Below are 16726 nucleotides of genomic sequence, written 5' to 3' on the forward strand. Positions count from 1 at the left end.
TCACACCCAATGTTAAATACTTACTTTATATGTATATTTCTAATTCGTACATTCCAAATTGTGCATCTAATACAAAGTTCTAAATCTGAAGTCATATTTTAAGTTTCTGTATAAAAACTCAGTACACGTACTCAAATATAATGCATTAAAAGTCTTCTCATTAGCTACCTATTGATATAAAATGTCACTCTCCTTATACAAGAGAGGCATTAGATTATTCAGAATTATTATTCAGATTTTGAACTCATTTAGATTTACACATATTTAACTATAAATGGACGTAAGTGCAAGTGTTAGCTGCTTAGTCGTGTCCAACTGTGACCCCATGGACGGTAGCCTGCCAGGTTCCTATGTCCGTGTGATTCTCCAGGCAAAAGTACTTCCCCTTCTCCAGGGGATCTTCTAGATCCAGGGATCAAACCCAGATCTCTTGCACTGCAGGCAGATTCTTTACCATCTGAGCCACCAGGGAAGCCCATAACTGGATATATGAAGGAAATTCATAGTCCTGAACTGGCTTTTCCTTTGTGGCAAAATAACTTGGCGCTTCCAAAAACATTAATATACTCAAATGCCAAAGGCGGAGGCAGGGAATTATGACTTTCTTTAAAAGAAATGTTTTTAAATGAAAACAATTAATAAAAGAGAAGAAAAAGACCATTTATGAAAAGAATAGGAAGGAAATATTGATTGATAATACAAAGATAAATTGTTAAGAAGATCAAAATTTTCTTTCTGTCATAATCAGGTTACAAAACTGAGCTCATATATTACTATTTAAGAGTAAATAGTTAATGTAAATGTAAATTATCATAGGTCATTAAACTTTGGATTCAGTCAGTCAAGATACACTGTAAATTTTCCATTTATTGTGGAAAGGAATAATTTTTCTTTTGCCTAAGAAAGTAATTATTAGGGCATGATATTAAGATTACTCAGGTACAGTATTGTGTTTATACAAAAATATAGGTATACACTCTTGATGGCCATGGTCGTGCATCACTCAGAGCTCCTTAAGGATGAACGAAGGCTGGGAGCACAGCTGACTGACAAAGTCCAAATGTTTCCCAGGTGGCTACTAGCCAATGACCGAGCATGTTGTGGTACTAGTCCAACAGGGGACTCCTCTAATGAGCAGGTTTGGTTAAGGAACTCTCCTGTGGCTGAAGCTTTCTGAGCAACATGCTGCAGTCTGAACCTCTTTATAATCCAGTCCCTTCTTCTCCTTCCTTAGGGTTCAGACCAGCATCACCATCGAAAGGATCTCCCGCCTAATTCCTTCCCATCTCCCCATCAATCACTTGCAGTTCTAGTACTATCCTGACATCTGCTTCACAAAAGCACACTGGGCATGTTTAAAAACTATTTCAATTGAAAAAATAACACACATAAATTGTTAAAATGTCAAAGAATACTTGGAATTAAAGCAGCTGTTAACTGTCTTTATTCCATCACAGCCTCTCAACCCATGCTCAAAAATAACCAACCAACTCTTGGTCATTTCTCCTGATTCTAGCATTGTACTTCCAAATATGTATGTCACTTAGAGTTGCATTCAGAAACCTCAAAAAAAAAAAAGTAACAGAAATCTTCTAAAAAGTCATTACTTAACCAAACAGAAGTTTTCTTTTCCTCACGGAACAAGAAAGATGGCGTTAGGCTATCCATGGGTAAAAAGACAGCTCCATGACATCTACAGGTACCAGGCACCTACTTTTCATCCCCTCTCCCTTTATTAAGTGGCTCTTGGTCAACATTACTCCAGCGATTAATTTTTCCTTTTCAGAACCAATTTTCCTACTCCTATTAGCTTACCAACAGAAAGAGAAGTTCTTTCTTACATCTAAAAGAGTAACAAAAACCTCTTTTAACCCCAACTCTCTCACAAGTACTATCCTATTTCTCCAATTTCCTTTATAAATTTATCTTTTCTAATGTTATAAACCCCTAATTTCTATCCTCCCATTTTCCTTAAATACATTCCAGTCAGGCTTCCACCCATACCATCTACTGAACCTGCTCTTATCTAGGTCACCAATGACCTCCCTGCTCCTTCTAATGGTCATCTCAGCCAACCTGTTACTGGTATGTTACATACCTCAAAAGCTTTCTTCCAGAAATCTCATTTCCAGGACACAACATTCCCTTCAGGTGCTCCACCTCTTTGGCTACTCTTTATTAGTCTCCTTTCTCCATCTCTCCTTTTCTCTCTCTCTCTCTCTCCAATCCCCAAAGCCGGAGGACCCCAGAACTCAGCAGTTCCGCCTCCTCTAGTTCTGTCTACATTCATTCCCTGGCATTCTTCACTGAATTCCTGGCTTTAATACCAACTGCACTGCTGTCTCCCAGATTTCTATCGCCAGCCCAAGCTTTTCTCTAAACTACAGATTCATTTACCCAATTGTCTTCTCTACTTGAATATCTAATAGGCATTTCAAACACTGATGTCCAAAACTGAACTCTTGATATTCCCCTCAATAATGCCTCTTCTCAATCTTCACCAACTCAGTGAATGTCCCTTCTTCTAATTGCTCAGGAATTTTTATTCTCCACATTTGACCATCAGCAGAATCTGGCCACTTCTCACCACTTAACTGCTCCATCCAGTCAAAACCACGGTTATGTCTCACCTGGACTATGGCAACAGCCTTATAATTGATGGCCCTGATTTGTCCTTTGCTTCCTTCAATTTGTTCCCATCAAAAGTGCCAGTTACCCAGTTAAAAAGTATATCAGATCGAGTCCCTTCTGTGCTCAAAACCCCTCAAGACTTTCTTATCAAACTTAAGAGTAAAAGCCACGTTCTTTCAAAGGCCTGGAAAGCCCTATGTAGCTACAGTCTCATTTCCTCTCCAATCTCAATTCCTACTACTCTTCTCCTTGCTCATCCCACTCCAGTCACATTGACTCTGCTGTTCTTCAAAACATGCCACATATATTCCCATCTCAGCGCCTCTGGAATCCTCTTCTCCAAATACCTTCTGTGGCTTGCTCCTTTGTTTTAATCACATGGTATCTTTCTTGGTCACCAGATATCAGGCCCATCCTGCCCTACCATCTCCCACACATACTTCCTATTTTTCTTGCTATCTTTTTCTCTAACAGTTTTTATTACTTTCTTATATACTTAAAATTCTCCAAGCCAGGCTTCAGCAATACATGAACCGTGAAATTCCAGGTGTTCAAGCTGATTTTAGAAAAGGCAGAGGAACCAGAGATCAAATTGCCAACATCCACTGGATCATCGCAAAAGCAAGAGAGTTCCAGAAAAACATCTATTTCTGCTTTCTTGACTATGCCAAAGCCTTTGACTATGTGGATCACAATAAACTGTGGAAAATTCTTCAAGAGATGGGAATACCAGACCACCTGACCTGCCTCTTGAGAAACCTGTATGCAGGTCAGGAAGCAATAGTTAGAACTGGACATGAAACAACAGACTGGTTCCAAATAGGAAAAGGAGGACGTCAAGGCTGCATATTGTCACCCTGCTTATTTAACTTCTATGCAGAGTACATCATGAGAAACACTGGGCTGGATGAAGCTCAAGCTGGAATCAAGATTGCAGGGAGAAATATCAATAACCTCAGATATGCAGATGACACCACCCTTATGGCAGAAAGTGAAGAAGAACTAAAGAGCCTCTTGGTGAAAGTGAAAGAGGAGAGTGAAAAAGGTAGCTTAAAGCTCAACATTCAGAAAACTAAGATCATGGCATCCCGTCCCATCATTTCATGGCAAATAGATGGGGAAACAGTGGAAACAGTGTCAGACTTTATTTTTCTGGGCTCCAAAATCACTGCAGATGGTGACTGCAGCCATGAAATTAAAAGACGCTTACTCCTGGGAAGGAAAGTTATGACCAACCTAGACAGCATATTAAAAAACAGAGACAATTACTTTGTCAACAAAGGTCCGTCTAGTCAAGGCTATGGTTTTTCCAGTGGTGATGTATGGATGTGAGAGTTGGACTGTGAAGAAAGCTGAGCGCCAAAGAATTGATGCTTTTGAACTGTGGTATTGGAGAAGACTCTTGAGAGTCCCCTGGACTGTGAGGAGATCCAACCAGTCCATCCTAAAGGAGATCAGTCCTGGGTGTTCATTGGAAGGACTGATGTTGAAGCTGAAACTCTAATACTTTGGCCACCTGATGCGAAGAGCTGACTCATTTGAAAAGACCCCGATGCTTCGAAAGATTGAGGGCAGGAGGAGAAGGGGACGACAGAGGATGAGATGGCTGAATGGCATCACTGACTCAATGGACGTGAATCTGAGTGAACTCCAGGAGTTGGTGATGGACAGGGAGGCCTGGCGTGCTGCGGTTCATGGGGTCACAAAGAGTCAGACACGACTGAGTGACTGAATTATATACTCAAGATGTTACTTGTCTATCTTTTCTTGATTGTCTGCCCTATTACAACTTAAGCTATAGGGGAATAGGAATAATGGTCATTTTCATATGTTTCATTATTCACTGGTATCGCCAGCAATGAGAATTCTATCTGGCATACTTTAGGCACTAAATATATATATGCCTTGAATCAAAGAATGGTCAAAAGCAGGCCCCTTCAGGCATATTTCAGATCCAGACTCGAAGAGCACAAGTTGAAAAGGCACATCCCTGTTGAGTCTAGGATAATACATACGTATAGTAAGTACATGTATTTTATATGTAAAAATACACTTAAAGAATGCAATATTTGTACAATATTTTGCTTTTCTGTAAGCTGTTAGTGGGTCAGTGGGTGGACATTTTATTGTTAACATCTTAAAGACTAACTTCTGAGTATGTTCCATAGCACACGTGAGAACTTCTCACACCGAAAATGAGCAGCAGAGGAATTTCAAATGTCTCAGCCTGTTGAAGACATATTTTTGGATGGGGCAGTGGTCTGTGGAAAATGATACCTCTAATTTGAATGTCCTACTCTGCCCTCATAGGAGGCAGTGAATGGCAGGCTTCTGTGGAGACTGGAAGTCCCAGGCAACAGAAAAAGTCGGTAAAACGTGCAATCTTTCTTTAAAATTCTGATATTTTGCTCATTATAAGTCTTTAGGGGGAGCATTAATTCTGATTTTAAAACACTGCACAGAAGTGTTACTTTTAAAAAAGAAAGCTTTCTTGTAAATCCTACCAGCGACATCTGCTTTCTGTGGCCAAAAGTGCCTTTCTAGGGCCACCTCTCGTTTGAGAAGCAACAGGGAAGCTAAGTACTTTAAGTTGGTCATTTTGCCACTCTGAACAATAGGGTCGGTTCATAAGACAAATGGATACTGGACAAGCAGCTAGCAATGTCTTTCACATATGTTATTTCTTGCATTAATCATTACTTACTGATTTTTATCAGTAATATTATCCTATATATTTATCTCTTATTAAATGTTACTATTATTAATTCTCCTAGATCACATCAGATATCAGATCTATCAGTTCCTTTTCTTCCCTCCCTCCAACATCGCTATGAGAACCTTCTGTATCCTGCCCTAATTTGGACCAGCTGCTCTCTAGGCCTAAGGCACCGTCATCCCAAGATTTCTCTTCACTTCTCTCCTGTGTAAGTTTCTCTATTTCCTGGATCCTAAGAATCTTGTTTCTTGGTTCATTCTGTTGCTTTAGAGAAGCATATCTTCCAATAACTTCCTGAGAAAAAAATGCATGGCAGGTAGGCAAGATTTTTTGAGCACTAACTAGCCTGAAAATGTCCTTGCTCGAATGCCAATTTGGAATTCTAGAAATAGAATTCTAGGCTAAAGATCACTTCACTTCAGAGTTTTGATTCCACAGTCTTCTGACTCTTTGTGTTGCTACTGAGAAGTCATGTCTGATTCCCATTCTTTTGTATGTACTTTGTTTTACTCTTTTTACTGTGAAAACTTTTTGGATCTTCTCTTTAATTTTGGTTTTCTAAAATTCACAAAATATACCTTGATATTAATCTTTTTCAACCACTGGGTCCTTTCAAACTGGAAACAAACATCCTCCAGTTCTGGGAAATTTTCTTCTATCACTTTTTTTGTTTGTTTCTTCCCTTCTATTTTCTATCATGAGTAGGATATTGGACCTTCTGACCTGCTACTCTAATTTTTCTATTTTATATTGCCTACTGTTCACTCAGAGAAGGCAATGGCACCCCACTCCAGTACTCTTGCCTGGAAAATCCCATGGATGGAGGAGCCTGGTAGGCTGCAGTCCATGGGGTCGCTAAGAGTCAGGCAAGACTGAGCAATTTCACTTTCACTTTTCACTTTCATTCATTGGAGAAGGCAATGGCAACCCACTCCAGTGTTCTTGCCTGGAAAATCCCAGGGATGGCGGAGCCTGGTGGGCTGCCGTCTATGGGGTCGCACAGAGTCAGACACGACTGAAGCGACTTAGAGAAAGAGAGAGAGAGACTGTTCACTACTATGTTCTTTTGCCACTCTGTTCTGCATTATAGGGATATTTTACTAATAATTTTATCTTTCAGTTCTTCTATTAGTTTTTCTATCTATGCTGTTATATTTTTCATTTGCAACAGCTCCTTTCCTTTTCCTTGAGTATTCATCTTTCAAATAGCAACCAATTCTTGTTTCAAAAATTCAAGAACTTCTCTTATTTCTCTGTGGGAATTAACTTTTCCCTGAATTTAGTTCTGTCTATAGAACCATAATGGAACAACCGACTGATTCAAAATTGGGAAAGAAGTACAAAAAGGCTGTACACTGTCACCCTGTTTATTTAACTTATATTTGGAGTACATCAAGCGAAAGGCCGGGCTGGATGAATCACAAACTGGAATCAAGATTGCCAGGAGAAACATCAACAACCTCAGATATACAGATGATTCCACTCAAATGACAAAGTAAAGAGGAACTAAAAGCCTCTTAATGAGGGTGAAAGAGGAGAGAGAAAGAGTTGGCTTAAAACTCAACATTCAGAAAACTAAGATCATGGCATCTGGTCCCATTACTTCATGGCAAATAGATGGGGAAACAATGGAAACAGTGACAGACTTTTATTTTGGGGGGCTCCAAAATGACTGCAGATTGTGACTGCAGCCATGAAATTAAAAGACACTAGCTCCTTTGAAGCAAGGTTATGACCAACCTAGACAGCATATTAAAAAGCAGAGACAGTACCATGCCCACAAAGGTCCATCCAGTCAAAGTTATGGTTTTTCCAGTAGTCATGTATGGATGTGAGAGTTGGACTATAAAGAAAGCTGAGTGCCGAAGAATTGATGCTTTTGAATTGTGGTGTTGGAGGAGACTCTTGAGAATCCCTTGGACTGCAAGGAGATCCAACCAGTCTATCCTAAAGGAAATCAGTCCTCAGTATTCAATGGAAAGGACTGATGTTGAAGCTGAAACTCCAATACTTTGGCCGCCTGATGCAAAGAACTGACTCCTTGGAAAACACCCTGATGCTGGGAAAGATTGAAGGCAGGAGGAGAAGGGGATGACAGAAGATGAGATGGTTGGATGGCATCACCGACTCAATGGACATGAGTTTGAGAAAGCTCCGGGAGTTGGTGATGGACAGGGAAGCCTGGCATGCTGGCTTGCATGCCATGGGGTCGCAAGGAGTTGGACATGACTGAGCAACTGAACTGAACTGGGAGTAATAATCTACTTTGTTAGAGAAGGATCCTCTAAGTTACAGTGAGATATAGGCCTCAGTGTTGGAGGAGGGAAGGAGCTGGGGAAGATCTCACCATTCCAGATACAGACTCTTAACTTAATCTCTGTTATTTTCAGCCTGAGCATCTTACTTCTACTCTGTGCTTAGCATCTTCAAGTCCAAAAACCCTCTAGTTTGTTGTTTTCAGAAAATAATTATCAGAAATTTCAGAAAATAAAATTTCAGAAAATAAAATATATTTCATTTGCCCTTTGTACAAACCACCTCTGGTTTTCATGTTTTAGCCTACATCCCAACTGTCAGGTTAATCTCTTTTCTCTAATTCTTACTTTTTAAAAAAAGTATTTATTTTTCATTGAAGGATAATTGCTTTACAGTATTGTGTTGATTTCTACCAAACATCAACATGTAAATTCTTACTATCTTTTTAACTTAGTATCACACAACTCAACACTCACTAACATCCTAGTGATTTTATGTATCTCTTTTCCTTGACTAGATTATGCTGAGAACTCAGCTCACACTTTATACACATTTTTATTGCCTCCCACAATGGTGGCACTAAAGTGCCTGTCAGTAAATACTGTGTGATGGGTTTTTTAATAAATAAAATGCTATTACTAATAATTGTAACTTAAACCCATGCTTTGTCAATTATTGTATTATGACAAAACCAAAACTGGTTTTCATACAAGTTGTTGAAATGAAAGATCAGGTAATGATACTATACATTCTACAACTAAGGAAGTCATGATTAAATGAGCTCCATAAGGCCACAGTTCATCTGTGATAGGCTTGGAAAATAATTTCTACTTTTACATAGCCTGTCAAGTAATTCACTATAAGAATTTAAAAAGAAAACTATCTTTTCTTGGAATTTTAAAATTGTATCTGGAAATGTCAAATAAATACAGAAAGAAATCAGGGTAAAGATGACTATATCATACTTTTATAGTTAAATGTATATATATGATTTAAACAATTTAATCTAAAATCAATATACATGAAGCTAAATCTATCTTAATGATTATATTGCTTTTAACAACTTATGTAGTAATCTGAAAACATGAATGTGACTTAAAGAACAATTTAAGGAATTAAAAATTTCACCTCAGCAGTGTACAATAGTATTTTAATGCTGAAACTATTATTCCCTAAGAATAGTTTGGAAAATGGATTAAGAAATTCAAAGCAGGAAATTATTAAGCATTTTCTCAAAATAATTTTAGGAGACCATAAAAACAATGAGAAATATATGTGATAGCTAGTAAAACTACAACTCTAAATTATGTCTCACTTTTTACTCATTTCAAACTAGGATTAGGTACAGTCTGAAAAACCCACTTCAAAAGACAATTTCATAAAGAACGTATGTATAAGTCTAGATTTATAAACTGTTCTGAATTTACAAGTAGAAGGAATTAGTTTTTAAATGGTACAATTTATGTGTCACTGAATCAACAACATGAACTTAGCTTTGATAATAATGATAACCTATTAAAAAAAAAAAAAAAAAAACATTCATCAGAGGGGAAAATCCAGGCTCAGATTGCATCTTCTGAAATTCTTTATGTTGTTGTAGATGCCTTGCTAAATCCTGAACAATTGAACCTTTTGAAGAAATAAGGATCCCTTGAAAAGAAGATAACCATGAGAAACCCTATACAGCCTAAAGTTGTCCCTTTCCTGGGGAAAAGGGGCAGGTGGGGCTAGAAGCTTTACATTGTTAAGGAGTGGCCACAGGCAGATTTAAGGAGTGGCCGCAATCAGAAACTGAAGGGTGTTCAGCTATGTTTAGCACCACGACACTGAGGAACTTTTCCCCACTTCTTTTAGAGAATATTATGTTGTGCTCAACTGCTGCCATTTTAGGGTTAAATACATGGAGAAATTATTCATAAAAATTAAAGCTCATGTTATCTTTAGAGTCACCACACTGGATAATGCACAAAAAAGGGGACCCCCTCGAGAGTCTGTAGAGATGGTTTGCTTATTTTCCAACTAACAAAAGGTTAAGGGGATCCTTCTGAAAATTTAGCTTGAGCATCAAATTTTTAATTTACTGTCCTACTAGAGATCTTTAAGAATAAGACAAACATATTTTCAGAAGACCTAGCTAATAGTCTTGTCTAGAAACTGAGGAAGTGGGTGGATAATGTTAGGAGGTCCTTCAAAGGCCCTAGAAGGAGAGGGTGGTATGATTTGAAACATATACATTACTATATGTAAAACAGATAACCAGTGTGAGTTTAATGGATGAGGCAGGGCACCCAAAGCTGGTGCTCTGTGACAATCTGAAGGGATAGGATGCGGAGGTGGGTGGGAGGGGGTTTAGGATGGAGGGGACACATATATACCTATGGCCGATTCTACTGATGTATGACAAAAACCATCACGATATTGTAAAGTAATTATCCTCCAATTAAAATAAATAAATAAATTAAAAAAAATAGGCCCTAACGATGTGGAGACTAACCTGGACTTGTGGGCAGAGTAAAGGTCAAGTTATCTTGTTGAAATATATCACACCAAAGATGTGCTGATATTAAAAGGTTTATTTAAAGAATATTGTATCAATCATAGAAAGAAATTACAAAATATGACAGAACATAAAGATAAGTTCCATTGGAAGTGTTAAAAGCAGACTCATTGGTACAGCGGCCTAAGAAATCAGTATTATCAGGTTGCTGTAAATTACGATAGTAATTTTATATATATTCTATCATGCAAATTCATTTTCTGAGTTGAATTAGTTCAACGGTGAGGGATATCCCTCTTCATATTCTCCCATACAAATGTACACAAAAACCTGCTTATTAAATTAAAATACATTACCGTCTATTTAAAATGTATTGCCTACTAGGATGCTCCACTGCATATTTTAAGATGCCTGACAAGTTCCAACTTAACTGTGCAATGGTAAGGGTGGAGGCCATGAGACACACCTCTTGCTATGGGTGGTAGGCTTGCCCTCCAGTCAAAGAATTTTGAACCAGCTTTTAAAGTGAGTAACGACATTGAGAAGTACAATTTGAGTTGTACTAAGTTTACAACTTTCTGGTACATATTTTGTATTCAAGTTTTAAAGTTTGATTAAAACTTTTATGAAAACAAATTATGAGTTTTTAAATAATTTCATCCTTTTCAACCATATCCTAAGTTTATTTTAAGAAGTATTATGGTTCTAAAATATTAATTCAGCTTTGTAAACAGTCTCTGGAAAGTAGTAATTGTGATGGTTGAGGAGGTAACTAAAGTCACTTTTGTGAGTAAAAGGAGACTAGTTTAAACAAAAAATGAGGAAACATTAGAGTCCACTAAAATAAGAGTCTATACTCACTTAAATAGTAGATTAAGGTAAGTTTGTAATTACTACAAATTCAATGTTGTAGATTTATGGATAGAGCCACAGGTCTAAACTTCAAACAAGAGTAGTCAGACCTAAAATATATAAATCACATTGTAAACAAGTAAGAATTTGAGTTGATACAGGATATTGAATTGCATAAAATAGCTATAATTATGAGTAGTACTGATGTAACTTCAACTACATGTATGCGTAGAATATGACTAATGACTTTTTATCATAAGCAAGTAACATTTTTCCAGCAGATAGTATTTTTTAAGCCTATTGACACAGCTGAGACATTTGTCCATTATTTTGTGATCAATGGACAAGTGATTATTAGGTCCTGAATCTAGACCCATTCCACATGTACCTCACCTTGTCCAGGCTCTAATAGTGCTATCCCAAAGAACATTACATGGTGGAAATGCTCTGTAGTTATACCATCTACATGATAATACGTGGTGACTGAGCACTTCAAATGTGGGTAGTGCAACTGAGGAACTGAATTTTTAATTTTAACTAGTTTAAATTTACATTTAAATAGCCACAGGTGACTACTGGCTATCATATTAAACAGTGCAGCTTAGAGGATTCGAAAAGTAACAGCAAATGTCTTACGTTAGGTCTAATGCTAGTCTGCTTGTCAATTTCCATAAGCATGCTGTGCACAAATGCTTACAAAAGTGGTCAAAAAACTTTTTGTCCCACGGTGTCACCTTCATTCAAAAATATGACTAAATCTGTGACAAAAAATACCATCTGAAAAGATGGTTATTCATGCTTATAGTGTCAGTACAACTATACTCATTAATGAGGCAGCCTGAGTCAATCAAATGTTAGTTCTAGAATGACTAGAATTCAAAGTATGAAATACCTGCTCCTGAAAAGTTTATGTCCATTACCTATCATAACACAAGAATACCAATTACTGCATAGCTTTCAGCTCCACTGGTTAAACACTGCGAAAGCATGTCAAGCCTTTTTACCTGACAGACATATTTGTTCTTCCATTTGCTCAGCACACACTGACTGTTTTGCATCAGCTCCTGAAGAAAACAGAAAAAGGGAGACTGCAGTTGGCTATACACATTGTCGTTATCAGTTAAAGTGCTTCTGATTCGCAAGCAAAAAAAAAAAATATATATATATATATATCTCTATCTCTCAGCATGCCACACAAAGATGCAACTGTTTTGGAACTCCTCACTGGACAAAAGCAACACTATCATCACCAGGAGAGTTGATCCTTTATGAAAATTAAAGCTGTTGAAAGATGTTTTAAAACAGATTTGTTTGTTGCCATTTTTGAAACTTTTGGAAAGATACCTCCAACTCCTTGAGTGAGTCTCGAAGTTTTTCTGGGCGTCTGTTTTTGAGCGTCCATGGAAAATCTCGTGCTGGAAAACAAAACATGTACTACAGTTGGCTGAACACGATTTAAAAAGGAAACTCTGCTGAGCAGTGTGCCTTAGGAAGATTAAAATAAAACACCTCCTTAATTGAAAGGAAGTAGCCTTCATTTCCATCATCAAATGACAGTCTTTTGAAAGGCTCTGTCATAGAAACAGGATTTTTACCACAAAAAAATCTCCATGATCATAATTTTATGACGACAACTAACAATGCTCAGAGAATCTCTGGGAAGGTTTCTGAAGCTTGTGAGCCTAGTACTTAACAGTTAATGACCCACTCTTTACCACAGAAGCAAATTTATTTTCATTTAAATAATTTAAAACTCAATACAAAAGAAATTCTAAACTCTTCAAATAATCTATCAGATCTGAAAACTCCTACGAGTAAATGAATATAGTGAGGAAAGAAATAAAATATTAAAAATAATACACAGAAAATGAATTTAAAATTAAGCATCACACATTAAGGATAAAATTGAGGGAAATCTAAATTTTAATAAGTTAGACACTAACTTATTTTATATAGACTCTTTTCTATATAAAATAACTCTTTCTAAAAGCTACACCACAATTCAATAATGATAAGCCTTTGCTTTGTTTTAAAAGTTAATGTTATTTAGTAGAATCTCAATGATAGCCTAAAACAAACTAAAACGTTCTATTTAAAAGAATTAAAAAATAATAAATTCATTAGTGATATGACACCTATTTCATCACAAAAATGAATTCATCTCTGAATTTTCCTAAACAATTTTAAATGTGTGCACATGTGCTTTATGTGCATATATATGTAGTATAAAATATATACAGACATCAAAATTTTTATAGGAGAATGCTGTTTCATTTAAGCAAATTAATGACTTCTATAAACATAATTTACAATGTGCAGAGCATATGTAAAAAGTTCCAAATCTCTGCCACAGGTACTAATACAGTATTTTTAAAAACTAAATGTTAGCTTGACCATTTAAAGTGAGAACAAGTACAATATTTAGGCCCGCTTATATTCTAAATAAAACAGTCATATTTTAGCCATATTATACTGTAGCCATATTACATATATAACATGTTTATATATTTGAAATTAGTAAAGACTAGAGAGAATAAAATGTCAATACTGATAATTACAAATCTTATTTTCTTACAATGGTTAAAACAAAATAATAATTTAGGTATAATATGGATCATAAAATGTTAACAGAACCATGGTACACTTAGTTTAAGTATATTAAATAAGATAAATGCAGTTCATTAATAAATACATAAGCATATATCTTATGCATAAGCATATATCATAAGCTTATGCTGTTTACATAAGCACATATCTCACCAAAAGTTGAGAGAGATTTCAATGGTCTAAATCAGAAATGTCTAATAGTATAATTCTTACTCATATGTTTATGCACCTAAACAATAGAAATTTATAAGAAATATGGAAGGGATAACATTTCCTATTTGTACAGACAGCTTAAAATATGTTTTAAGACACAATCTTCAGGGATATTAAAATTCCAGTTTTATAATAATTCCAAAAAAATATAAAGTAAACTTACATTCTGCCAGCCTCTGCTTTTCTTCTAAGTTACCATGATCTGTTGCTGATTTTGCAGCAGATGAGAGGTTAGAAAAAAAGATTAAAAAGTGGAAATTATTTTTATTATACTTAATTTTATATGTGCATATGCACATTATTGAGATTAATAAATTACGCAAAACTTTTTAAAAGGCAGTTGGAAAATGCCATAATTTGGATGTTTTCATTTCATGGAAGATTTCCTAAATTTGAAGCGAAAAGGCTTACACAACACAACGGGTGGGCCAATATCCTGAGGTTGCAATCTCATCAGATAGGGAAGGGAACTGCAACTGAGCCCAGAACAGAAGCTACTTCAGTCTGTCATCAGAACCATGAAGTCAGCCTATTAACTACCAAGCTAAGCACAGGGGATGCCCACAGAGACCGAACAGGAAGGAACTCTAGCTGGGAAGACCTCTTGGCCCATCAAGAAACTTCTGGGATTAACAGGATTAATCAGATAAAGAAAATTGATCATTCACTCAGAAATGCCTATTCCAGATATCAGGTGAGGACCCGGGAGCCCAGCATCAGTAGGACCCATGCATTAACAATGCCCTCTACTGGGACAGTGATAAAAAAATGAGAACATACTGTCCAGTTATCCGTTTAATCAGAAGTAAAATGAAAATTTTCATGTTCTGCTACTTTATTCAATACTAGTTTTGAATTTATTCTGCTACTAGTTCAATACTGCTTTATTTATATAAAACATATTAACTTTAGCATTTTTCTAAAGAATTGGAGTAAACATTCTTGAAATTCTAGAATTTAAAGTGCATAAAAACAGAGTTTTTAAGTCAGTATTTTATAATTTAGAATAGTAAGTTTATAAAAATTAGTTTAATAGAACAGATACTTTACCTGATGGCTCTTTCTTGTCATAATACTGGTAGATCCCAATGTCTCTATCTATAGAAAGGAAGAAATAACATTAGATTATAGTAAAAAGTTATGGAGAATGAGAAGCAAACCCATACTATAAGGTAGGGTTGGAGGTGGATAAGGAGGAGGACAGAAACAACCTGTATGTTACTGGAAATAAAATACTTTGAAATTGTCCAGACATGGGTTCGTCTCTTCTAGGGATATGAACGAAATGCAAGTTTATCAGTCCACTTAGAAGAGAAATATACAACACTAGAATGGCATGAGGAAAGGAAGGGTAAAGAAGTGATATCAAGGATGACCAACTTTTTTCTCTCAAGATTCCTCTGATATTTTTCACAGGGCACTACCAAAAGGAACTACCACTAAACAATACCAAATGAAAGTGGCTAGAAGAATTCTGAGCTGTGTTTTTGTTTTTTTTTTTTTTCTCTGACTTAACTTGAATCCAGAAGAGTATTTGGGGGAAATCTGCAGAAAAGGAAGGGTTAAAGGAAGGTATGGATAAATTATCTGAAGCTTGTTTAGACTCAAAAACCCTTCCGAACCCATTCAAGTTCGGATGCTCTGCTGGGGTTACAAAAGCAAAGACAGGTTTCCTAGATGCTGAGAGAGATTTAACCATGGAATCTGTCCTTGTAGTTGATTTACAGGAGAATAAAATAACTGTCCATTTTCTTCCTATCTGTGAACTCTGAAATACTTCTTTCTTTGAGGTAACATTTGCTTCCTTCCGTGCAAAATAATTCAAGTTACTAACAAAAGGATACAGCTATTTCTAAAGTGGAAGCAGTACAGGCTGCCCCCTAGTGACTGACTGCTCTGAACTTTCTCAAACTGAAGGATAAAACTTCCCCCCAAAAGCTATAATTAACTTCTCCAATATAGTTTTTTCAAAATAGTCAATCGTGTATACTTACTGAAGTTCCATTTTTTTCATTATGTCACTAATTGAGACATATAATTTAAAGAGTTCAGTTTATTTCTGTTTGTTATATTGACAGTATCTAATAAGGAGTGCCAGGGAAAGGTCATGAGTCAGGCTCCTAAGATACTGATATTTTATTTCTTGACCTAGCTGAGGATTTTATGGGTATGTTCACTTTTTGATAGTTCAAAACATATCTTTGTAATCTTTACACTTTTCAATATACATATAATACTTTAATAAAGTGAGTGAAAATCACTCAGTTGTGTTCAACTCTTTGTGACCCCATGGACTATACAGTACATGGAATTCTCCAGGCCAGAATACTGGAGTGGGTAGCCTTTTCATTCTTCAAGGGATCTTCCCAACCCAGGGATTGAACCCAGGTCTCCCCTACTCCAGGAGTATACTTTTACCAGCTGAGCCACCAGGGAAGCCCAAGAATGTTGGAGTAGGTAGCGTATCCCTTCTCCAGGGGATCTTCCCAAACCAGGAATAATAAAAAGATTCTTAAAAAAGAAATCTAAGAACCATATGCATTACTGTACACAGGCAATATCCTCCAATATTCCATCATTTCATGCATCCATATATTACAACTCTAGAATAGAACTATGAAGATAACAAGTGGCCGTGAATTCTGTGCACAAGTCTGAACTACTGCATTTAGACCAGAGTATGGCTCTTAAAATTGGAGAAGGAAATAGCAACCCACTCCAGTATCCTTGCCTGGAGAACCCCAAGGATGGAGGAGCTTGGTGGGCTGCCATCTGTGGGGTCGTATAGAGTCAGACACGACTGATGAGACTTAGCATGGCTCTTAAAAGCAGGACAAGATGCGGATACGGAGAGTGAGTCTGACATGGTATGTCAGAGCCCTCGCAGGGTGAGAGGGACATTCATAGGAGCAATGGCCTTGTGTTGGCTGTCAGAGGCTGAATAAAGCATGGAG

At 36.6% G+C, this 16726-nt stretch overlaps 1 protein-coding gene across 7 annotated transcripts in view; it reads right to left on the reverse strand.

Moving 5' to 3' along the window:
- Window positions 1-16726, reverse strand: part of WDPCP (WD repeat containing planar cell polarity effector) — a 304438-nt gene that overhangs the window by 182064 nt on the left and 105648 nt on the right. For all 7 annotated transcript variants that reach the window (XM_005212781.5, XM_059891308.1, XM_059891305.1 and 4 more), the window contains 4 exons: window positions 14823-14870; window positions 13936-13980; window positions 12297-12367; window positions 11957-12016 (listed from right to left, as the gene is read on the reverse strand). In XM_005212781.5, coding sequence (XP_005212838.1) covers window positions 11957-12016; window positions 12297-12367; window positions 13936-13980; window positions 14823-14870 — 224 coding nt within the window. The remainder of the gene's footprint in view (window positions 1-11956; window positions 12017-12296; window positions 12368-13935; window positions 13981-14822; window positions 14871-16726) is intronic.

Source organism: Bos taurus, chromosome 11 (genome assembly GCF_002263795.3).
Source record: "Bos taurus isolate L1 Dominette 01449 registration number 42190680 breed Hereford chromosome 11, ARS-UCD2.0, whole genome shotgun sequence".
NCBI lineage: Eukaryota > Metazoa > Chordata > Mammalia > Artiodactyla > Bovidae > Bos > Bos taurus.